General features: G+C 40.0%; 1 protein-coding gene across 1 annotated transcript in view; it reads right to left on the bottom strand.

Annotated features, from left to right (window-relative positions):
* The window catches only part of vstm2a (V-set and transmembrane domain containing 2A), a 107,516-nt gene that overhangs the window by 16,234 nt on the left and 64,930 nt on the right, over positions 1 to 26,352 (bottom strand). Inside the window, exons 3-4 of the mRNA XM_039790874.1 lie at positions 18,541 to 18,591; positions 8,725 to 9,061 (exon numbers count right to left, since the gene is read on the bottom strand). Of these exons, the coding sequence (XP_039646808.1) occupies positions 8,725 to 9,061; positions 18,541 to 18,591 (388 nt within the window). The remainder of the gene's footprint in view (positions 1 to 8,724; positions 9,062 to 18,540; positions 18,592 to 26,352) is intronic.

Below are 26,352 nucleotides of genomic sequence, written 5' to 3' on the forward strand. Positions count from 1 at the left end.
GTGGGTAATGCAAAAGCTTCAAAATTACCATCCACTACGTTTGGAAGGATCCCACCAGCAGTTTTGTGTGTTTTAGCTGACATTACTGCAACCATTTTCCAAACCATCTAGTCATAAATGACATGAGGAACAAGCACCTGATTAGGGCTTAATGTGGGTATCAGTATCACTGTTTTCTTCCTAAACCAAAAATACAGATTCTATGAATGTTTCAGCTTATGTCAACATCCAGTTTGCAGTTGTTGCCTAAGTACTAAGTAACATCACTGTGGTCGAATGTAACAAAGTACATTTATTCAAGAACTTGTGCTACTTGAGTATTTTGATTTCATGCCACCTGCTACTTCTGCAAACACATTTAATTGATTCTCAGCAGAAAACTAAATATATTATGCAATCCAACAGAAACAGCTCTGCATACATACAGATATACATGCATTTACATTATAAAATAAATAAATGAACAAAACAAATCAATCCATCCTGTCCTGCCCATCCCTGTCCATCCCCCTATGCAAAGATAAACACAACCAAAGTATGTTTAAAACACAGTCTCAGGTGAGCGACTCCACTGCTGTGAGAATCTGCTTTTTAATACAAGTTCTTTAAGGTCATCAGGTAAATAGTCCAACAAGGGAGACCACATCCTCGTGAAGGACATCTCATTACCTTTAAGAATTGTGCTAATTATCTCATCAGGGAGAACCCTGAAGCTCAGGACAGTAATGCCTGTGCCTGTTGGACATAAACTGCCACTGTTGCAGACATTTAGCCATTTATTGTGAGGCTTCAGTGCATCTTCAGCTGAGAATTGAGCTTTTCCCCCCATGTCTATTCGTCTTTTTGTTAGGACCCATAGACAGTATTGGGCAAGTTACTTCCAAAATGTAATACATTATAGATTACTAGTTACTGTCATTTGAGAGTAATTAGTTATATTACATTATGTCTGTCTCTGAATTGTAATGCGTTACATTACTTTTGAGTTACCTTCACCAAAATAACAGCAGAAGTTTGACTTGGCAGCTAGCTTGTGAATTTCACCACCGGATCAATTAAGTCTCTTTATCCACTTTTATACATCATAGATTATTCATAATATTTTGTATAATTAATATGAATATGCAAAGTAACTAAAGCTATAAAAATAGATAAGTAAAATGTACAATAGGCAAGGAGGAGAAAATTAAAATACTCAATTAAAAGTACCTTACATTGTATGTAAGTACGGCATTGTTGTAAAATGTTCATTTAAAGTACTTGAATAAGAAATTCATGTTGTTTAGTTTAAAACAGTCTAAAGGAAATGGTCAATTGTAGTGTGATTAAAACTCACCATTTACATTATTACATTACAGTACTTGATTTACAGCTGATATTTAAAAAAGGTACACAACCTTATTTGTTTAACAGTAATTTAGTTTTACTGCGAACCGTCACCAGAAGTGCTTTTATTTTGAAGTAGCCTACACGGAAGGTGTCTGTTGTGTACTCTTGCTAGCTGACTGAGATGAACGTGAGATGCTAGATGCAAAACATGTCCGTCAAGCTTAAAGTGATGGTTCGGAGTAATTTCACCCTAGGGTCCTTTGCACCATGACCTCGAGCCAAACACCCCCCCAGAAGCTTTTTTCACCTGGGTCTAACATTGGGCGAGTTAGCGTAGAGTAGCGTTAGCCGCTGAATAGCTTAGCGCGGGGCTAATGGACCCACGTTTGTATCTCTTAAATGACCCCACTAATAATGCCCGAAATGATACCAAAGGTCTACACTAGTACATATAGGTTATGCACTCATAAAACGATGGATTGGAAAGTTTGTAAGTACACCAGAAGGTTATGTAAATAACACTTGCCTGCTGGCTTCTGCTCTCTGCTGTTGTTGTTGCTGCTGTAAGATGAGTGCTTAGGGTCGTCTACAAATTACAACACCGAAAAGAGATGCAACAAATATATTATAAAGTGCTGTAATATAACTAGCAGGAGACAAGTAATAATTGAGGTAAGTTTGGAGACATTACCTTATTTAATCATTAAATTAATACATATTTTTGTTGTATCTCTTTTCGGTGTAGTAATTTATAGACGGCCCTAAGCACTCGTCTAACTGCAGGTAGCAGCAGCAGCAACAGAGAGCAGAAGAGAGCAGGCAAGTGTTCATAAACTTCTGGTGTACTTACAAACTTTCCAATCTATCGTTTTATGAGAGCATAACCTATATATACTAGTGTAGACCTTTGGTATCATTTCGGGCATTATTAGTGGGGTCATTTACGAGATACAAACGTGGGTCCATTAGCCCCGCGCTAAGCTACTCAGCGGCTAACGCTACTCTACGCTAACTCGCCCAGTGTTAGACCCAGGTGAAAAAAGCTTCTGGGGGGGTGTTTGGCTCGAGGTCATGGTGCAAAGGACCCTAGGGTAAATTACTCTGAACCATCACTTTAAGTTGCTCACTTTTTTGTTTGTAAAACTGCCATATATTGAACAGTAAATGGTCACAGTAAAAGACAAGTGTTTTTGGTTGTCATTCGAAGCCATTCCATTAAAGGCATAGTTACTTTCCACGGCTGATAAAATGCAATGGTATTTACTTGTAGCAAGCCTAAACATTAATTCCCAACACGTTTATATCTCTCAGCAGCTCGAACATACTGCTGTCCGCGCTGACGTACCGTCACCTTGTTGGGACACAGATGTTGTCCGTACCGTCTCTGGTTCTGGCTCTGATCACTGGAACAGTGACAGGACACAGATGTCCCTAGCCTACCGGCTCTGGTTCTGGCTCTGACCACGGGGAACAGTGATGGGACAGCTCGCTTCAACACAGTTTAATAAGTCCTGAAAATAATATCCATCTCGCAAATGTATCTGTCTCGTGAGTCATCTCAACCATCGAATACAGCAACAGGAAATAATACTCACAGCTTTTTTTTTTCCTGTGAAAAAATGTTTTGCGGTGTTGGTGAATTCTTAAAAAATCAAAACACCACGAAATGTTGCGCTAAAATGTGTTGTAACTCGCGTTACTGAGATTGTAACAAGTATAATATTACCGAAATTTAATTAGTAATGTGTTATATTACTAAGTTACAGCAAAAAGGAATACATTACTGTAACTGCGTTACTTTTGCAACGCGTTACTCCCAACACTGCCCATAGAGGCATCCACATGAACTCGAAATGACACATTGACATTGCGTGCGACTGCTTGAGCAATATGAATGCAGCCATGAACAGCAGTCCTGCGGTTCCTAACCACCTACTGGAGTGATGACTCATTGGTGTTCTTTCCTTAGACATGTGCAGTCGAAGCAGTTTGAAAAAATATGGTGGTTCTTTAAAACAAGGTCAGTGATTTTTTTGTTTGGATGAATGCTTATGCAATAAGCTGAGTCCATATTTGTTTTTCTTTCATGCAGGAACCAGGCTGGCCTCGGGGCTGGGGGGACAAGTCTGGCTTAGGGGACATTCTTCCTTTTTTTGCTTGCATTCAGCTCTAGTCATCTCTGAGCCTTGAGAAAACCACACTGCCAGGAATGATGACCGAGCTGTGATCTAACAGCATCTGACACACTGGTGGGGAGTAGCTGTGAACAAACCACTCGGTTCCTGCTGCTGTTGCTGCTGCAGCAGACGCTCCACAAGGCACAGTCCCATTCCCCCCATCTGGAAAGTGCCTCATTGTTTACAGATGCAGCAATGCGGAAAAGGAAAATATCTGCACTCTCCCAGGTTTAATTTCATCTCAGCCCATTTACCTATTGTTGCTCATCTGCCTCAAACCTTAGCGTGGCTGTAATAGAACTCTGTCGCCCTCAGCCGTAACACCTTGGTGCCACTCAGAGAAGGTGGCTTAGGCTGCCTGAGCAGACACGGAGAGGCATTTATCAGTGTCAGACACACCGCACAGAGGACTCACTGCAACACAGTTGTCAGCATAATTTGGCTGCCTCATAATCTCTGACTCTGCAGCCCCGGGGATTATTCAATTTTCTACCTCTATTCAGTGGCAAGTAATATCTTTCTGTTTTGCTTCAGGGTGCAGAGGGCTATCTGAGCCCAGAGCAGAGCCGACTTTGTGTTTGAACTGTCTGACCAGGAAGAAAATGATTGGCATTTATAGATGAGGAGGAAGGGTACTGTTGTAACATAGTTTGATAGTCAGAAATGAAAATAATGCAAAGAGGTAATGAGAGAAATTCACACTGAGCCAAGACTGATTTCCTCTATCATGCTGACATGAGAAATAGATGAAGCACTATAAAAACACAAACTTACATCACATACATGTAAATGAGGCATTATAAGTGATGGGTAAATGATAGCCAATTGTGTATTTTTAAGTAGTTTTAAAATACAGCCACATTTTAGTTCAGTTAGGTTAGTCCACATATTTTGGTTTTACTGATACTATTGTGACTGCCCTCTCCAGAAAAAGATAACAGCATCGATTGTTTATTTTCATGACCACAAGAAGTTGGTCATGTCTGAACAATCTCTCTTAGTAACAAAGGTGGCAGTAGTGTGCCATTGTTATACTGAAAACCCTCTTAGGGAGATGGTGAGGGTGGCTGCATGGGCGTACAAAGTGTTTAATCATAACGACAATCATTCCCTAATCTTAACCAAGGTTGATTTGAAAGGCAATAAACAACATATTGTGTCATTTAGGACTCAAACCTTGGATGGTTTCACTTATTGGACTATATAAAAAAACTCTGATTTGGTCTGAACCTTTTCTTACTTAAAAAAAAATGAACTAAAAATGGCAGGCCAGGTTGGTTCTTTCGGCGAATGATTGTAAAGATTTACAAAGAATATGTTTACAGCATTTACTCTCTAACTGGGACATTTTGGGACCGCTCGATGGATGATACACTGGTAAGAGCAAATAAAGTTTAACCATGTATCCAGCGGAGCGGCCTCTGGCTCACCCAGTAAGAGCATGCGCCCCATGTAGTCCTTTGCAGCAGCCCGGGTTCAAGTCCGACCTGCGGCCCTTTGCTGCATGTCATCCCCTCTCTTTCTCTCCCCCTTTCCTGTCTATCCACTGTCACTATCTGGGAAAAGCCAAAAAAACAAAAAACAATCTTAAAAAACAAACCAAATAAAAACATTTATCCAGCTAATTATAATTTTCAATTATAATCCAGATCTGAATTTAAAGATAACCAGGCTGACATAGGACATATATAGCTTATATGCACACTTCAATATTTGTGCGTCATCCGGCAGAATTTCCGGCAGCACTGGAGCAATCCCGGAAGTGGAACGTTGTGGATATAGACTAACTTCTATATAACTGCAGCAAGGTGAGAGGTTATAGCACTAAAGCTAAAACAAGATTTTCAACTGGTGTTAAGTTAATCTTTTATCAAATGATTTGTAAAATGACAAAATAAAAGTGATTCAGATGCCCACATAATATTGAAGGTACAGGTATTAGGGTTAAATGTTTCTTTGTTACAGTTTGTTCATTCAGAATGCATGCTCCTGTTCACTAGCTCGATTGTGGGCGAAGTCAACTTATAAAAGGCTGCACAAAAGATTCTACAAGTTAGTGAGGAATACCCTTTTAAAACGGTTGACAAAGTTAAGTGAGGAAATACACATGTTGAGCTAATTGCAGTTATTTAACCTGATGATATACCCATAACTCCTTACAGGTCAATATGTAAAGTGTTTTCTGTCTCTGCTGCTATATTTATTAATCATGCCATATTTCATTAACAATAACAGTTGGCTGTTCCAATCATTTGATCTAGTAAAAACGTGAACCAAAACAAACAGACTCCAATTTGGTTGCTGCTGGTAACCAATTTCAATAAAAGAATTAGACATATTTAAGATTGCTTCCATACTATCTTAATCATTAAAAAATTAATCAGCAGTCTCATTTAACTTACACACATTTCTGTTAATACATCAATTTGATCAACCCATAAAGCATTTATTTTCAATGTAAATAAATTATTACAAAGAAAACATGTAAATTATTTAATAATTACGTATTAAAATATTTTTAAGTAAAATTTTTGATGTGCCATAGCTTTAGGGAAATAGGGAAATATTACTGTATTTTACAGATTGGTTGCAGCATATTATCTCTTATTTAAAGAAAGGGTTTCCTTGAATAGGTGAAATCTGTTCATGTTTGTCAAAGAATTCCACTAGGAACACAGCTGACCTCAACAATAATGAAAGGGTTCGATTATCCTCCACTAGCTTGGTGTGCACGTTTTTCATTTCTTGCAAAGGCTGATGATGTTTGCACTCACCAAGACAACTCAATAGCTATTACACAGCACACATCTTTGAAAGCATTTCAGCCTTACTGTGCTTGATGAAAGACAAAGGTAACATTGATATTCTTTGCAATCTGCTGAATGTAATTACAGACTGGGTATTAGATGATGGAGACGTACTGCAGTTAATCTTATTAATTCCAGTTGTTAAAGTTTAATGAAAATAATGATAGCTTAAAGTCAGTATGTTTAGCATTTTTATATTTATAGAACTGTCAAATTATTCTAATGGTGTTTTTTTATGCAGGAAAATTAGAGAATTTTGGAGAAAATCTGTGTTGCTTTCAGTACCTTATTTAACAGTATCCCAGGTTCATATTCAGAGGTGTCTTTCCATCAATATGGGCATGTTCAAATTCTACCCACAGCAACATTTTAAGCAATTGAGGATAATAAAAAGGAGCAATGACAGTCTTACCAAATAAATGTGGAAAATAATTTAGAAATGTGCTACTGATTTGGACTAGCCTACTCAGCCAGGGAGTCCCATAGCCGAGCACCCTGCAGCAAGGATACCCTGGGTAATAAGGTGAGTTTTAAGAAGCACCAGAGGAGGCCTGCCTGGGTATCTCAGAAGCTGATCATGGGGATAACTATTTTTTATAATATAGCTGGGAGCCTGACTTGTAGTGCTTTAAGATTAACAGTAACGTCTTAAAATCAAAACTTACGAGCAGCATGCAAAGAGATGCATAAAGGGTGGAATTTGTTCTCATCTAATAGAATTAGTTAAGAGCCTAGCAGCAGCGTTTTGGGTATGCTGCAGGCAGGTGATTGACTTGTAATTTATGCCTCAATAAAGAGAATTGCAACACTCCAAACAAGATAAAATAAAACCACAGACTTCTTCAATATCTGTGGTGACTGAAAAAAAAACTAATTTTGGCTCTGATCGTCATCTGAGGGAAACAAGAATGCATCACCCTAGCCCCTTGCTTATCAATGGTTATTATTAATATTATAGTTTCTCTAAATAGATTGAGCTTGTGTAAGTCAGAGGAAGAAGCAGAGCTAAATAGCGGGGTCTCATATTTTGATTCATTGATAGTGACACAGTGACAAGGCCCGCCGCATGGTTCTCCAATTGGGCTCCATAAGAATGCATGCCCATTATAACTTCTGCAATTATGTAATTGCAACTATAAGAAGAATTTTAGACGGCAACTAATTTCAAAATATTTCTTTAAGGATTCTTGACAACATTGATATTAACAAATTATTTGTCAGAATTAAGGTAAAGGTGTCTCTTTACCTGAGATGCTGAGCTATCATATTTGCATAAAACTTGAGGATCCTCACAGCTTGGAAGCTGAGGATTTTACTATGACACACTGAGCTTCTCTCTCCTCTCTTTCTCTCCATCTGTGTGCATTCAAGTCCCATTATTGCATGTTACTAACTCAGATTCTTCCCTGGAGACCTTGTGCTTTCTCGCCTTGCAGATGCTCTTGGATTGTGGTGGCACCTGGATTGTGGTCCTGATCGATGCCCACTGCTACTACTATTATTCGTCATATTATCTTTAGTGTTACTATAATTGCCACTGTTCAACATGTCATTCCATTATACCCACTGCTATAATTAGTATGAGTCATATTTGTGTGTATAAATAATATTGTAGTATTTATAATATGACTGATATCGTGATGATATCTGGACATGATGGTGGAGACTTTGACACATGACGAGTTTGATGTATTTTAGATTAAATGCATCTTTATTCAATATTGGACAAGTTTCTCTCCGAGAGAGGGCGATAACCATGTGTACACACTCCTAAGAGCATGTACCCATAGTGTCTCTACGGACATCAAAATAACTCCTCCTTTATACTTCTTGGGGCTTCACACATTCCAATCTATCTATTTTTGTGGGACAATATTACCTCAAAAACTAATCCTTATATGGAAATACTTATAATAGATTCACACATTCCAGGCTCTAATTCCCTGTGTGTGGTTGTCCTCATACAAGACCTTAGATAAGATATGAAAATACATTTGAAACGTGAATATCCAACCCCCCCAGTTTAAAGCTCTGATAAAAAACTGTTTAACTGAAGAGTGCATTTGTATTATGCATCTGTTGTCCCTTGTCTGTTTTTATTTTGCTCTATTTTAGGACTTCCCAATTAAATAAAGGTTAAATGAATAAAGTAAAAAATGCGAGTCTGTGCGTCTGTTTTCTAAAAAGACCATTTTACACTGGACAGCTGTATAAATGCATGCTGAAGTCTGTTGTTGGTTGTTCTCTATCTCCCCCAAACAACTTTTTTTTAGGTAGGTGACTCACAAACATGTCAAACACATCAGGAACATTGCAGACCAGGCTATATGCTGGTAGTAAAACTCTGACTACATGAGTTCTTTTTGTCTTCCACTGTGCCCTCATTAAGTAACCTTCCCCCAGGGCCTTACCTGAGCTGGGGTTGTGTTTTGCTGTATTGGAGGATGTGTGAGAGGTGGAGGTGGAGGCCACTCTCTGGTCTGAACTCATGCTGTCCTGGCCCAGAGGTGAGTTGGACTTTCTTGGCTTCTTGTCTGTGAGGTGCAGCGGGGAGCTTTTCTTGGGAGGCAGCAGTGGTCGTCGAGGCCTGGCCGTGGCATTAACCTTCAGCCAGGCTTGAGCTTTGTACTCCACAATCTCTCCGTAGTTAGCTCGTGTCACCCGGCACTCGTAGAGTCCTTCGTCACTCTTGCCGACTCTTGAGATCTGCAGCTTGTGTGAGATGTCGTTGCCCTGGACTTTCACTGTCTGTTAGAGTGATTGAAAGAGACCAAAGTGTCATAACAGTAATGGAACCCAACAAGATTTCACGACACATCATGCCAATTTATTCTGCAACATACCTCATTGTCATTATATTGTGACATTTGGATACAAACATATTGAGGGGAAATTGGACTCGGACTTATAGACATATAGACAAGCGGCAATGATAATTACAGGTTCAAATATGTTGCTTGATGCACAGGTCAAAGTTTGAATAGTGGTTCTTAACTGCGTTCCATAAGCATACTGTATACAGGTTTTCCTTCTCTCTTGTGGTAAACCTTGAGGGCTCCGGACTACTTTTTTTCTTTTCTTCTTTTTTTCTTTTCTTCTTTTTTCAATAATATTTTATACATTTTTACATTAACAAACAAAGAACCAGACAGCTCAGATCTTGCCAAATTACAACAGAATAATAATGTACATTGTACATGTTACATCAACACATATTAGGATCATATCATTTACGTTATTATTTTTGAGCTTTGAGCTTTTGTAAAAGCTTGTGATAAAAGTTGCAATGTACTTCATATTTTTGTTGCAATGAAGTTGAAGGAGACAGTGAAAATTGCAAAAATGTCCTAGTAACCTTACCAAAAAGGCACAGGATGCTGCGAATGTTGGTATAGTATGAAAATGGCTGGTGGATAAAAAATAAATAAATAGAAAAATATAAAATAATATTCATATGGTTTGGACTTTAACTTATTGCACTTACAAGCTGTCCTCAATTTAGGTCATCCTGTAAGTCTCATCTCCGTTTTTTCCTGCATCCACCGTGTGCGTTTGTGTGTGTGTGTGTGTCAGTCGCAGGGGGAACTGAGCAGCAGCCCCGCCCGCTGCAGAGAGCCCACAGGATTGAAACAGCAGCAGCTTTCAGCGACTTTAGAGTGAAAAAAATTTAGCGTACATTGATGTTAAAATGTATACAGGTTGGCAGGACAGTCTGAAATGTTTTGCACGTTCTTTCGCTGTACATTTTGTTGATAAATGTGAGATGTTCGAGTCACACATGTCTCGTCTTCATATCAGAAACAAGCAGTGTTTCCCACACATAGACTAATGTGTGGCGGTGCGCCTCACTATCAACACCGGCGCACAAATTTCACTTTATGAGGTTTTTTTAACATTAATATGAGTTCCCACAGCCTGCCTATGGTCCCCCAGTGGCTAGAAATGGTGATAGGTGTAAACCGAGCCCTGGGTATCCTGCTCTGCCTTTGAGAAAATGAAGGCTCAGATGGGCCAATCTGGAATCTTCTCCTTATGAGGTCATAAGGGGAAAGGTTACCTCCCCTTTCTCTGCTTTGCCCGCCCAGAGAATTTAGCCCACCCATGAGAGAGAGACATCATGGCTTTCAAACGAGAAAAGTGGCAGTTGGTCAAGGCCACACCTCCACCTTGCCCCCCCCCCTCTCTCCTCCTCAATAGCTACAGACACAGAAATGGCACATCCTAAGGAAAGCTCATTGTGGGACTGGCTCTAGTGGCTGTAATTCTGCACCAGATACAGTATTAGGGAACCACTAAGGCCTATATAAAAGAGACTTTAGATACAGTATTAGGGGACCACTAAGGTCTATATAAAAGAGACTTCAGATACAGTATTAGGGGACCGCTAAGGTCTATATAAAAGAGACTTCAGATACAGTATTAGGGGACCATTAAGGCCTATATAAAAGAGACTTCAGATACAGTATTAGGGGACCACTAAGGTCTATATAAAATAGACTTCAGATACAGTATTAGGGGACCACTAAGGTCTATATAAAAGAGACTTCAGATACAGTATTAGAGGACCACTAAGGTCTATATAAAATAGACTTCAGATACAGTATTAGGGGACCACTAAGGTCTATATAAAAGAGACTTCAGATACAGTATTAGGGGACCACTAAGGTCTATATAAAAGAGACTTCAGATACAGTATTAGGGGACCACTAAGGTCTATATAAAAGAGACTTCAGATACAGTATTAGGGGACCACTAAGGCCTATATAAAAGCATCCAAAGAGCACCATGTCATGGGACTTTAAACGCTATTTAAAACATGTTCTTCTGCATTTCTTTTCCCTGCTCTCCTCCGTCTCTCTGTAACTTGTGTCTCGCTCACACACACACACACACACACACACACACACACACACACAGCTCCTCCCACCGTGCGGTGTTTGGTGTTTTTAGCCCCCAACGTCGCCTCCCAGGCAGCGCGGCAATGGTTATGTTTAGGGTTAAGGCATAGGATTAAGGTGAGAGTAGCTGCCTGTAAGGCGACGTTGGAGGCTTAAAACACTATTGAGCCCACTGTGCACACAGCGTCTGTCTCCATCAAGGAGATAAGACGGCTGGCGAAATTCACAAGTTCACAAAAGGTTGGTATCTATCTCGTGAACACCTTTACACAATCACACATTCACAATCACCGACCCGACTCTTAGCAAACAAGCGATCGTGCCTGCTTTAGAAAGTTACCTAGTCGCAAGTTTGCAGTAAAATGCAGTTAGGTTGTCAAAACACTATATAGCAGCTGTGAATCAAATAAAATAATAATGGTATTATAAATAATGTCATGTCATTTTTTACACTTGCTTCAATCCAGATGAGTATTGAAAAGTATTTTCCGCGACTGAAAAAGGTTGCTAGGTTGAGGATGAGGACCAGCCTGAATGGAGGTATCAGTCTGAAACAGAGCTGAACAGTCCCACCAGTGTAATTAGTTATGTTATTAATTTGTTCACAATATTTTCAGGTTTCAACCAGTGAAAGACAGGGTCAGGGAGAGAAAGAGAGAGATTTGTTAGGCATTGAAGTAGGAGAGGAGACAGCATCCAACAGCGTGTCCGAAAATAAGTAAGTTGTGGTGATTGGACAAAAATTGTTTGTTGCACCTAATTCACGGTGATTGGTTGAATTTGCGTGAATTGTTGCGATCGCAAAATCCTGGAGGGACTGATACACCACTTCGCCAAAGTTTATACAATAAAGTCAGCTGTCCAGTAGACAAAGATAGCTGTCCCCTAGGTATACTCAGAAGAAACAAAACTGGGTCTAAGGTAATTGTTTTGTGCAGACTGATCTCATGAAGTGGCATATGTATGACACACCAATTCGTCCATTTTGGCGTGTTATCAAGACGCATAATCGCTTTTTAGCGTGTTTATCAACGCAATTCACCCGCCATTGACCTACATTACGAGTGCATTTTCACCATAGTGAGTAGTATAAAGGGAAAGGGGTTGGTTGGGGTGGTGGTGGATGGGTAAAACACAGGACTTTCACCCAGGAGACCTGGGATTGCGTGTGGCGATTCTTTTTTTGTTCTTTTTTTTTAAGCCTTCCTCAATGTTTCTTTCCTAAACCCAACCATTTATTGTTTTGCTAAGCGTGTTTTTGTCATTTTTTCCCCGTGTTTTTGTCACTTTTTTGTGTTACTAAAGCCTTTCCCTGTGTTCTTTTCCTAAACCCAACCCTTTTTTTTTAATTACATGAGTGTGACGTTGTTCTCGCGATAGTACGTCACGTTCTCGCAATAACACGCAACGTGGTGATGCCACGTGGTGGGTATGTTTACATCTGCTGTATACAGCGTAGACATACATGTGGATAGCTCAAAATGCGTACAGATAACACACTATTTGGCTTTAGGAAAGTGGCGTGTATGTTTATGCAAAGTCATGATACCATGTTGGTTTTGTGAAAAATTTAACTAAGCTCCTTAGCGACATTTTTCCAATATCTGGATATTAAGGGGCATTGCCAAATACAGTGGTAGTAGGTTCCTATTGCTTTATTACATTTAACACAGAGCAGGGAAACCTGGGGATTAATTTCATGTAAAAAGTGAGGCGTACGCTGCATCCTGTGTAATATTCTATATTGACTCTCCCGAAGTCTTTTGCATGTAAATATTTTCTTAGCAGATACAAAAGCAGCGGACTACATCTCTGTGCTAAGTTCAACCTCCAAGTCCTTTTCCCATAGCTCCCTCGCCCTGTCAGCATTGACAGACATATAAGAGGTTAATTTTCCATGTAAAAAAGAAATGAATTTCTTCTCATTAAAGACAGTTAAATTAAAATGAAGGACAAAGCTTTCAATAGGACTCTACTGGTTGATCAATTGGTAATTTAAGATTTACAGAATGCCTCACTTGGAGATAATCAAAAAAGTGGTTACGTGATACTTTGTACTTAATCTGAATTTGTTTGAATGACATAAAATAACCATTTTCAAATAAATTAGAAACCAATCTTAGTTCCTCTGAATACCAGTCATCGAAAATACTCACTCCTGTGCCTGGAGGGAAAGCTTTGTTGTTAGTTAAAGGTTGTAACGCTGAGGAAAAATCTCTCCGGCCAGAGCGTTTAGTGATATCACGCCAAATCCAATCCATCAAGTGTGTTAAGTATAATAAACACCAAGCATCCACAGGGGGGTCCCCCTTGATGTAGGAAATATTTAAACCAACCTGATATTATGCGGCATGACAAGCCTAATTGTAGTAAAGAAAATTAGGGAGCGCTTGACCCCCCTTGTCTATTGGTAATTGTAAAGTCTTAATTTTCAATCTAGATTTCTTTCCATGCAATATGAATTTCGACAGCAATCCTTCGATATCCAAAATAACTCTCCTATTGATCTTTAGTGGCAGCATTTGCATAGGGTATAATATTCTGGGAAGCACATTAATCTTAATCAAACTTATTCTACCCATCCAGGACAATGGGAGATCAAACCACTTGTCAATGTCATTTCATTCAGAAGCTTGGATGGAATTTTAAAGTCAACCCCAAGCAAGCTTATTTGTCTGTAAGATGCACATAGATCAAGAAGTTTATTTTTCTTTAATATCAGAGAGTTATGGGCAAGATTTAAAGTTGGTGGAAGTGTGTCCCCTTCAAATGACTCCATAAACATGTTGGTTAAAGGACCCACCACAGACTTTGCCATCTTTTTTTTAATACAATTCAGGCCCGAATCCATCAGGGCCTGGAGCCTTACAACTCTGTAGGGATTTAATGGTCTCCAGGACTTCTTGGGCTGTGATCGGCGTATTTTGACACTCGGATGAGTATAATTCCTGGTAGAACTCTTTCATTATTTTACTGATAATTTTGGTTTCAAAATATTGTTTACCCTTCTTATCTCTGAGCAAGGATATTGCATACCTTGCCCTGGGCTAGCCGAGCAAGTAGCCTGCCAGGTTTGTTACCGGATTCAAATAAGCTGTGCTTTTTGAGATCTAAAGCAGATCTGGCTGCTTCTAAATTCTTCAGTCCAGAGGTGGAGGGAGATGCCTTAAAAGTTTCTTTCCAGGCTCGCAATGTCTCACTCAAGCTTTAATTGTTTAGCTAATGTACTCTTCCTTTTTGCTGCTGTGTAGGAAAGTATGGACCCTCTAAGAAAAGCCTTGCCTGTTTCCCACAAAGTAGCAGCAGAGACCTCAGGTGAATCATAAGATTGTAGAAATAAAAAGTTCCCATTGATTTTCTAAATATGTCAAGAATGCAGAGTTGCTAAGAAGAGATGGATTTAAATGCCAGTGTCTAGAAAAAGGGCCACGATGAGGTGGCAATAGTTCTAAAGATAACGAAGAGTGGTCTTTAGAAGCAAGCTCCATTAACACCTCCTATCAAGGACAGATCTAGAGACAAAGATATAATCAATTCTAGAAAAAGAATGATGGGGACATGAGAAAATGTGAAATCTTTCTCTCGTTGATTAGTGACTCTCAATGCATCAAATAGGCCAAGAACTGAACAAAGCTCAATTTTGGCGCTCACCATTTTGGAGGGAGGTTGGGTTTTAGGTAGACTATGATCCATCTCAGACGCCAGACTTTAATAATTCACCAAAACGTGTTTCTGAGAACATTTTAAGTAAGAAATAGGCCATGCAGTTGCTGAATCAGTCTTCATTTCAGATTTACAAAGGTCAGTTTAAAAGATTTTTGTCAGATTTTGAGAGGCGTTCGTCACGCTCATCCCACTCGTCATTTCCGGTAATTGGTCATTGAGTGCAACTGCCCACTGGCCGATTCAACAAGTCAAATCGGCCCAAATGAACACCGACGGCTCCTCCGACTGACGACGGCACGGAACACACCAAACAGACTCAGGTCACCGACCTCGCCAGACTGTCCGACGGGCTGAAAATCGGGTTGGTGTGTTAGCGCCTTAAGGTGGGGCTCTTGTAACAATGCCACTTGTACCTTATCTTTTTTAAGCATGTAAAGTATATTGCGTCTCTTAACAATGTGGTTAATTCCTTTAACATTTAACGTTATGATGTTCTGGGTAACTCATTTAAGTAGGTGATTGATCAGACAAAAACAGAAAATGATCCAGATCAAACCAAAAAAATTATAGTGATACAGTACAATACAGAGAAATTTGGCACAAGCTCAATGAGCTGTGCTGGTATAGACATTTCCATCTTCTAATGTAGGAAAAAACAACTAGAACCTTGTTCATACTCAAAAAATATTGTAAACATAAACAAACATCAATGTATGAGAGTTATGAACCAACAAAACAAAACAAAAACAAAAAGCTGAAGAATGAAGATCCGCTGACCGTTATGTTCCAGATTAGGCATCGCCCTCACTGCAGCCATTATTCTCGGTTTATCCCTGGAGTTGTCTAGTTTAATAATCACCAGGCGGGAACGCACGCCTCTCGGCCCCAAGCTCCTGTGTGCCCGGTCCATTTTAATACGGGTTTTAACACCTGGATTCGCTTCTATACCGGGCACAGTGAGCAGCCAAGTTTCAAAGAAGTGGATAAGGCATTTTCCCTCCGTACCTTTTTTCAGGTTGAGAACACAAATGTTATCCCGCCTGCTGCGGTTCTCCATATCATCCATGCTATTAGCTTAATTTTCCTCTCTGATTCAGCGAGCCTTCCCTCTAGACCGGTCACCGTATCCTCCACATCCGACACTCTCTGCTCTGCCTCAGTAATTGGTTTCGACTGGCTTTCCAGTGTCGTGGATATTTTTTCCAAAGTCTCTGTAAACTTGGAGAATTTCTCTTCAATCATGTAGCTACAGTTTTGAGTCACCTCACAAATCAGAGCGGCTCCTCACCTGTAAATGGCGAGTCTGTTTTTTGGCTAGTAGTTGTAGCACTAGTCATTCTTTGTGAGTTGATTTTCGTCTGTTTCATCACTTGTTGTCAGAAGGGTACTTTTTCTTCTTGCCGCTGATTCTTACACTACTGAATCATTATAATAAGCCGAAATGGGAACAATAAAGTGAGTTAAATATACATTTAAGAGAAGTGGGAGCGGGAACTCGGTGGAAACGCGTCTTTTAGCCAGCCATCATCACGTGACCCCCAGACTACTTATTTTTATACCAGGTGGCACACGACCCAATGTCTTTTACTTACTGGCTTGAGCACAACAAATCTTATGGTGTCTTGAGATGGGTGATCTAAATAAAATCCTCTATCACAGTACATGTATTTGTTTCGATATAGCAAGTTTTTTTTATCTGTATCATTATAGAGGAAGTTTTTTGGAAAGTCAGCGTAGAAACTGATAATAGATAAAATAGCTAAATGGTAATATGTTTTTTTGGCAGACATTAAGGTACTTAATCACAGAGATGCAGCAATCTTGTAAACCCAATAATACCATTAAGCAGTCATGCTCATTGATTTGCAGTGTTGTCTCCAATGGTTTATTACAACTCATCACATTTAAAAGGATATTTTTATCTTGGCCTTTTTAGGTGTAGGGTTACATTTGGTGAAACACCTGAGTAAATTGGTACAGCCCCTGGAAACCTGGTTTCACACTTTGAGTATTTCTCCATAACATAAAATATTCATAACTAATAAGCAACATCCTTACGAATAATATAAAATGTTTAAAAAATGTCTGATATATGAGCGAGTCTGCAATTGTGTTTATACACAGCTATTTTGTGTCGTTTATTTACCATATACTTTTGAAGGAAATATAATATATTTGCCATTAAATTATGTTCAATGGCAAAAAAAACATTTCCAGTCCACATAATGCTAGATTTTCGAACCTTACAGAGATCATAGACAGATGATTGGGGTAAACAGCAAGCTAATAAAGCACAGCACTTTGACACTGGAGCAAGCGGCAATATCAGGGTCTGCGATAAACCTGCATTCTATCTCATTTCCAGCAAGGGGCAACTCCACTGGCTCCAAAAAGAAGTCAGTTTCTATAGAGGTCTATGGGGAAATGACCCTACCTCTCACTTTTTTGATTTTTTGACCCCGTAGCTTAACTTAATTTTTTATAAGAGTTTATGGTCTTAATCGCTAGTTTTTAAGTCTTCTTCAATACAGCATGATGTTCATTTTGAAAATTATGTTCCCAATTATTTTAAAATAGATGATAAAGCAGAGGACATGCCGACCTGTCAATCATGATGAGGCTTAGCAATGTGTATACATAGCACTGTGTAAATTAAATAGCCGTGAACTTGTTTTCGGGGTGCTGTCCATAGCTACCCCTAGCGTTAGCTGGTAACTTAAGGGAAAGTCAAATTTGCAGTACTGCTGTACATGGAGATAAACGGCGCCAGTATCCGGAGGTCCGCATTTGACCGCCGGTGAAACTCTGCTTGATGACTCGTGCCAGAAGGGTTGAAAATCGGCAACTTTTCCTCTTTAGCATTTAGCTTAGTGCAGCGCCGTTGAAAACATAGAGACACACTGGCGTAGCCGCGTCATTCTCCCCCAGCTCTGGCCTTTTTTCCCAAAATGGTCCAAAATACCAAGATGGCAACTGCCAAAATGCAAACTTCAGTCTTCAGAACGGCACTCCACAAACCAATGGTCACTGATGCTACGTCCATTATTTTTTGTCTATGGAAACTTGTGTTTACATTCTGAGTGCTGCATGTTAGGTTTAGAAATGTAGGGTTAAGAAAGGTTGTTGTTTTAGTTCAATACTGAAATAGTGAACCCGTCCTGTTTTCTGCTTCAAATCACTGGTAACCATTTTAACTTAACAAACATGTTAATAGATGTATGCCATTACTTTACGATGTTAACATAACTCATAGAAATGATAACCCAATTTGCAATAAACTATAATTTAAATTTAAAAACATCTATGTTACCTTGATGCAAGACCTGTCACTTTACATTGCACATGACTGTTTGACTATCTGTGGAGTGGAGACCAGTGAGGTCATTGGAAGGAAGTGTGTTGCACTGGGCACAGAATGCAGAGACAGGAGAAAGGGGCAGAACGGTTGGCAGGGCAGGAACGCAGGAAGGGAACCACTCTGACAGTAATAATACACTGCCACTGATTTCACTGATTAGCTCCTTTCTCCGGTTGAAGGTGTATTATTCAGGGGAAATCAGCTGCTGTTGTGTTTGCTCGGAATGAAACGCTGCCAACAACGCGGCACACATTTGAGAAGCACTAGGTTGCAACTAGGAACGCATGACGTGCTATTCAACTTACACTTATTTTTGTCCCCTCGTCATCAGGATCAGGCTCTGGTATCATCTCCATCTGGGAACACACAAAACAAGAGAAGGGGAAAGAGAGCATTAGCGTGCTGTAATGTCTGCTGCAGTGTAGCTCTCAAAGAGCCACGCTGAGGACACATTCAAGTATGTATGTTATGCAAGTCTACTGTCAGACTCCCTAAAACCAGCTACAAGATTACTACGACAACTTTGAAAAAAAGGCATCATCTATCTGCTGACGGTTGTAAATATTTCATTCCAACATCAACACACAGTTTACAAACTGTTCTTCTGCCTTTAAAAGTAAATGCACAAAGATGTTGCTCTTGCAACTGTTTTTGATTTATTTTTAGATTCTTTGAGTGGTTCTGAAGAGAAAATAAAGACAGTTTCCAGATGATGCAGTGAATCAAGGGGAAAACTGGTTCAGACCAGGATGTTGTGTGACAAACTAACAGCTTCCTGAGACAAATGATGCCTCAAAACCTCCAGCAGTCTCTGCAGTAAAAGTTATATTATCAATGAAAACTTATGACCAATAATTAAATGTCAGAAGGACTGGAATAGCTTTTCAGGAAAAAAAAAGAAGATGAAATTCAAAGCACAAAAAGTACTTAACAGCAGCGTAGTTCTGGGGCTCAAGAAATGCCCCTGTTGTGGCATAATTCTAGCACGGTGGCAAGCACTAAGCCTACAGCCTACATCATGGACTGGGCATTGATTTTAGAGGCTATAATTTATTTATCTTACATCGGATGCCAAATGGATGTTTGCCCGGAAAAAAGTCTGCTGACTACAAAGCTGAAGCTGAGCATGAGCAGTGCAGCAGAAAATGCTTGAGAGGAGGAGGAAGTTTCTCCAGATGACATTAGGGCTCCATGGCTGAGACAAAAAAGGAAGGGTAGGGGAAGGATAAGATGGCTACTTATGAGCATTTGCAGCAGATAGCGTGTCTTGAAGTGCTGTAATTACCTCAGAGGAAACAGGCGCTTTTCTCTCGAGGATGTTCGGCAGACAGGTGATTAATGAGCAGAATTAGGAGCCATAGCTTTCTCTGTCTGCATGTATGCATGACTCTTACATCTTGACTTCACAGATGGACCTGGCATCCGCTTTTGTATCAGGGAGACGTCTTTAACTGTGAGGAAGGATTAATTGTCCTCAAGTCTTGGCGTTGGGCTGTTTCAAGTCATCAATTTCAGCGTCCTCTTTTACAAACTCTCAGTGGTTATATGGGCTGGGTGTGCAGTCTATATATGTCACCTGAGGAGAATAAAGTTAGGGTTCCACTTGAAGACAAATGCTCTACTCTGGTCTACACATAGTGGTTGCTGCGGAAAACATGGTCACAGTGATGAAGATGGTGGAAAACGGTTTAATTGCTTCTCAAACATTTCATTATGGAAAGTCCTATGGGGCTATTAAAATAGCTTTTCATTACCGCACAGCTGAACTCTAGGCTATTATTTTCCAGTGTCCAGTGTTTAATCAATGTAATACAAAATTGTTTAATTATTCCTAGTTCTTTGTTTTAATTAAAATCCTTTACTGACTTTTGTCAAAGCAGTAACACAAGCAACATGTTTTCCATTCTCCATTGATTGTTGCAATTTGCATTATTCTCTTCTGACTTAATATGTTCTTTAACTATTTATAATTACTGTATGTGTGTCATTGTCTTTATCATTGCAAACCCTTTTGATGCTAAGAGCACCAAGCTTGGAACTTTGGGCTCTATTATGGTGTTGGAGCACAATGCACCGCCGCATCGGTGAGCCGGTATTTTCCTGTGGTGCCCTGACATTTTATCTCTTCACCTGCGCTGGTTTGGTATCATAGTGACTCGCCATGCACCCCAGCAGAAGCAGAGGTGCAGGAGAGGGTGTAGATGAAAATCCAGTGGTGCATCTTGGTGTCACTAATAATTGCGTCTTGCGTGGTCCGCTGCCTGCCTGCTCAGTACACTTTTGTTCCTTAAACGCTTACTAAATCTATGTGGTGAAGGCACACACCTATGTAAACCTCCCTAACATTACACAAACTCATTTATTAATGTTTTGTTAATCTTTCCACTTTTCTATATTTACTTATCCATTATTTTTACCAGCTTTGTAATCTACGACTGTACTGAAGGCCTTTCCTTTTCTCTGGTGACTCTTTACAGCCATCTGAAGGCAGCAGGTATCTGTTCCATCTGCAGTCTCTAACTGAGTGATGATGTGCAACGTCAAGGGGCAATTGTGCACAGCAGATCAATTGGTTACATTTTGTGCAACCAGCACCAGACTATTACAAAATACCAAACTTGTCATCTTGATGAATTATTCTACATTTTCTACTGCAAATCACCAGTTGTGTTGGAGATGGATGCATTCACAGTCTTATGAAAAATCATAGATTCATTTTAACTTCTTTCTGCGCTAATAATGGTCCTGCCAGTTCTCCCTCTGTGTCTACATCCATGTTACAGTAAAAAGTACGGTTTGAGAGACAGCATGATGAATGGATAAATACATATTTGCCTTCAATACCAGCAGCCCAATTTGTGTCCTGTCTCAGACTAGAGATGGTACGTGGCACTGGCAAGTGTATTTCCACACTTAGCATTCATTGTCTATTTGAGCAGCTGTGCAATGCCTTCTGCTACCAGAAGGCGGGGCGTCTAGTTGCCCACTGCTCATTTGCATAAAGTTGAATCCAGACTACTTTATGCAAATCAGGGACTGCCAGCTCGACACGCCGCCTCTCAAAAACTCATGCATGGCTTATTTCTGAATAAAATGTTTCCAGAAACACATTTCTATGAAGTATTTTCGTAAAATAAGAGATTTTTTTTGTTTGTCTGTTTTGAAATATGGGAGCAGACAGCTCCACGACTGAAGCTTTCGTCCAATCAGGTGCAACCATCGCGGTTGTAGGAAGGTGTAGCCCATTTTCTTTGCTTGTCAGTGGTCATTGAAGAGAAATTGATAACTGCTAATGGCAAGCCCACAAGCATCCAATGCTGGAAAGCATTTCCCAATAAAACATTTCCTGAGGGTAATTACGTGATTTTAGTTGCCTAACTTTAAAATACTGTTGATGCAGATGTTGTAGGAGTGACCAAGTAAAAAACGCTGGCTGAACGTTTTGCACTGATTTAATTAAAGAATGAGTACACTGACTATACTAAATATGTTGAATAGGTTTTAAGATCTGTGTTCTTTTAATTTAATTTCCAAAGCTTAAAATAAACCCAATAGTGGCCAATATTTGGTGACTAAAAGTTGTCCATCATATCAATGGTAAAACACTAGCTTGGGACAAAGCTGAAAAGCTGTTTCAGCTCAAGTTTCCACCAACTTGTCTTTGACCGTCAGGAAGGAGCATAAACCTTACCACTAAATACAGTATACTACACACTGAACGGCTGGTCAGTAACCACTGGAGTTCTGGAGGTAGACAACAACACAAATCCTGTGAGAACATCAACTGTTGTGTTCTTTGCACTGAAAAGGCTAAAACAACAAGGAAAATGGATGTAGAGGCTGATGGGGAAGTGAACTATATAGCCCACAGAGGGAGTTGGAGGAATCCCCATTCCTCTTCTTCTTCTTTTTTTGTCTTGTATCATCTTGTATCTTGTATCTGCCGCCCGTAAACACCAACTAACAAAAAATGGAACAGACCCGGTACACCTTGGTTCTGTTAAGCCAAGTTCAGAACAAAGATTCGCAACAAGACGAAACTAGAGATGCACCGATTACAACTTTCTAGGCCGATTCCGATTTCCCTTTTCACATCCAATATCCAACTAAAAAACTGTGATTTTGGTTTTTGGTGTCGTCCCTCCACGCCCTACCTTTTCCTTGCAGGTGTTGCATATTGTGAACTTGTTATCTTCTGCACACACGCTGAAGAATGTCCAAACAGCTGACATGTTGCAGGTTAATTCACCAGGTTCCCTACATGTGGTAGAATAGCGCGGACACGCGCTTCACACATGGCTGAAAAGTTGAGAGAAAGGAAAAAGAGACCGTGCTGTCGCGTCCGTGTGTGCGTCCTTGAGAACTGTAACTCTATAACTTATGTTGTCAGTTAATTGAAGCGTTGACCGGTATTAAATCGGCATATGTCAGACTGACCTGCCAGTCGCCGGTCATGGCTGAGCACGTGAAAACCGGCCAATTCCGGTCACCGGCCGGTCTATCAGTGCATCTCTAGACGAAACCGTTTTAAAACGTCGCAGAGAAAGTTTGCTGGGGTCTGAAACGGCCCATCTCAACTCGACATAAACCAGCTGATGGCGCAGCCCGGTCTCATGGAAGTTCGTGTAAATGTGACGTTATTTGAATCTATTGATACGTGTTCACGGAGACGTTTTTGTCGTTTTTTACGTGGTGGACAACACGAAAATGTGAACTAATGTATTTCAATGGGAAGCATATTTCGTTACCACAGCACAAAATTGTAGGGAGTAATATAAAAAGCCGAAAATCCGCGTAGGGAGGTTGGTCGGGGTGGTGGATGGGTCAAACAACATAGGACTTTCGCCGAGGCGGCGGGATCGCGTCCGTTTGCGGCGCTTTGTTTCCCGGGGATGGTGTCCCTGCGTGTGGCGTTTTGTCCCGCGTGTTACTGTGGCGTTCTCCCCGGCGTTTAAAAATTTTTCTCCCGGCGTTTAAGCGCCCTTTCTCCGGCGTTTAAGGCGCCTTTCCCCGGCGTTTAAAGGCCCTTTCCCCGTGTGTAAAGCCGGCGCCCCTTCCGGCGTTTAAAGCCCCTCTTCCCCGTAAATTTTTTCCTAAACCCAACCTCCACAATTCCGTTATTGTGCGGGCGCCCCAGCCTGGCGCGTCCGCCTCGCCTTGCGCGGACGCTGCTTAGTTGCAGCGCCTCGCGGCTTATGGAAGCGACAATTTCGGCCGCCTCCCGGCGTCCTTTCCCCGAGAAAATAATGTGACATTTACACGTAAAAAATAACGTGACAGTTACACGTAAAAAACGCGAAAAACGTCTCCGTCAACACGTATCAATAGATTAAGAATAACGTGTACATTTACACGAACTGCCGTGAGACCGGGTTGGATGGCGTCGCCTGCGACTCAGCCTGTCAAGTCGCCAGTGGCTGGTTTTAGAACATAAGGGACATCACCTGCCAATAGATAACTCAGCTTGTAAAGTCAGCTTCAAACTATAAAAATAAAATTATTCATAATTCCATTTTTATTTCTATGTTACAAACTGTAAACTGGTCGAAATGGAGTTTTAGACCAGTTTACAGCCCGCCAGCAGGGTAACGTGGTCAAGCGAGTTACTGAAGAGAGGGAGTGCCTAGAACAAAGTCGTGAATCAGAGAAATAAAACTTTTCGCTGACCACTAGAAATGCAACTGTAGCAAGCATCTCACTATCATTAACGTTATTTGCATTCATATTTTGACACAACAAATGATATCCAGCTAAAAAAGAGCCAGAAAGTCCCAATTGGAACAGAAATACAAAGAGTCGTTGCTATGGAGATGATCCATTGTCTCGTAGCATTGATGTAAACTGGCAGGTTTCTGAACATTGCAGAACAGCATGTTGCAAGTAGTTGCAAGTTTTAACTCGTCTCGTCGCAAAACTTTGGTCTGAACTGGAATAGAATTGGCTCAACTGTCCTAATGTGTAGGAACTAACATTTCCACCACTGTGGGCATATGTAAACTGGGAGTTTGATGCTTTTATTTGTTAAAATGCTAAATTACCAATTTTTTTAAATATGTACTCCGCAACATGCACCCATCCCCAGATTTATTTTTTGATTTAATCATGTGTTTCTTTACTTTTGGAGCTGGAGCTGCTCCTGAGCTAATAGACATCCAGCAAATTAGCAAAAAGAGCAGACTTTCAAGAGACAACATACTAACTCAAAAAACAGAACTCTCCCCCAAGGTTTATCAGGACACAGACTAATTACACAAAGCTGCATTTTAAGGAACAAACAGCTTAATGTGTGTGCGGAAACAGTGGGGGGAGGATAAAAGGACTGACAATATGAATCATTTTTGTTTTCAGGACAATATCTCTCTACTCGGTCCCTGGGTCAGCTGACTGTGCTCACCTTGTTCACATATTGGTAATAAATCCACGTCTGGTTTCACCTCTGCCTTTCAAATATTTTAAAATATTTTATCCAAATTGACTCTTTGAATTTACAGGTACTGAAACAAAAAAATGAGTCAGTATTTTATGAGTGTGAACCATTTAGTCACCCAGCACTGTGCAAATGCAATTAAGGTAATTGTGACATAATGAATGTCCAATATCAATTCAGAATCCTGGCATTTATCATCCGCTGTAAAAGGCATTTATCTGCCACTAAGATGTTGCTGCTGTGTGTCATCAAAAAGAACAGATAAAAACCTTAAACCTTTTATAGAGAATAATCACTCTGTTGCATTTAAAACAACAAAATAATTTTTCTTTATCTAGATGTACCTGACAAATGTTCCCAGAAGTAAGTTTGGAGCCTGTGACAGCAATGTAAAAGTTTTCAATGACACTGTCGGAATAAACCTCCATTATTTTCCCATTTATATTTCATTTCTATCGCATGAGTGCCTTCTGAGCCAAAGCCACGGCCGCTCACAAGTATCTCAATTTCAATCTCTTGTCTTTTTATTGCAAAACCCTTCCACCATGACACGCTGCCATTCTTCATGCAAATCTCAAATTGACTTCTTGTAAAATGTGCTCTGCAATTATTGTGCATCAAAAGAGCTCCATTGAGTTGCTGCGACTAAATTAACGTCACATGAAGAAAAATTGTTATCATTTAAACTGAAATATAGACTAGACCACCCAGTGTTGCTGTGATTGTATTACAGCTCTTACTGTGACGGGACAGGATATGTGAGAGCCCTGACCCTGGATGATAAGACATGCACGGCCATTGAAAACACATTAAAAAGACCAAATATTTAAAGAAATTTATCCAGCAATCATCAGTTTTACAAACACCAACACTCAGATGAGGTTAAACTGCGGTCATGGACTTCATATGACACATTAAACCCTGTAATCTTAAGCTATGGTGGTGGAGGAAATGGGTCATTATATACTGCTGTGAAAAGCTTATCATCACCAGTTTCCATAATGTGATCCCATTTTAGTATTTTATTGAAAGACAGATAAAAAAATAGATAACCCTGGACACATAACCCTAACCCAAACTAAATTGTCCTTTACATATCATAGGAAGCAGTAATATTCCACTTAAATGCATCTGTGATGTGATACACGACAAAATCAATCTCAAGACTTATGGATTTATTTGTTTGTGTAAACTGTGAATGAAGCTGCATACAGAGTTAAACTCATGTCACAACATCTGCTGTATTGTTCTTAGCAGATAGAAGCCCAGCAGACCAGCCTGATTAAGCTGCCTCTAGCTAGCGTGCAGTGTTGCCAGGTTGGTTGAAAAACATGGAAATGACCCACTAATACCAGTTAAAAGATTTAATACCAGTTAAAAGTTTTAACTGGTATTAATGGGCCATAAAATACGCTTTAAATTGTTCCCTGTCATTTCTAATTGTCTGTCAATGACAACTTTCTTTTTCTTCTTCTTTGGATTCTGCAGACTAGACAGTGCAGAGGAGTACTAGAGCCCCTGACAACTTTCGCAGGATGCTTATCCAAGTATTTGAGAATTTTGGAAGATGTTGGAAAATGATCCCACCCAAAACTTAACAAAATATGATTGGCTAACTCTTACCATCTTACTCTTTACACAAAAATGTCTATCTCTTTAGGATCATTTCAATAATGTTGTCAGACAGTTT

This window comes from Perca fluviatilis, chromosome 22 (assembly GCF_010015445.1).
Source record: "Perca fluviatilis chromosome 22, GENO_Pfluv_1.0, whole genome shotgun sequence".
NCBI classification, from domain to species: domain Eukaryota; kingdom Metazoa; phylum Chordata; class Actinopteri; order Perciformes; family Percidae; genus Perca; species Perca fluviatilis.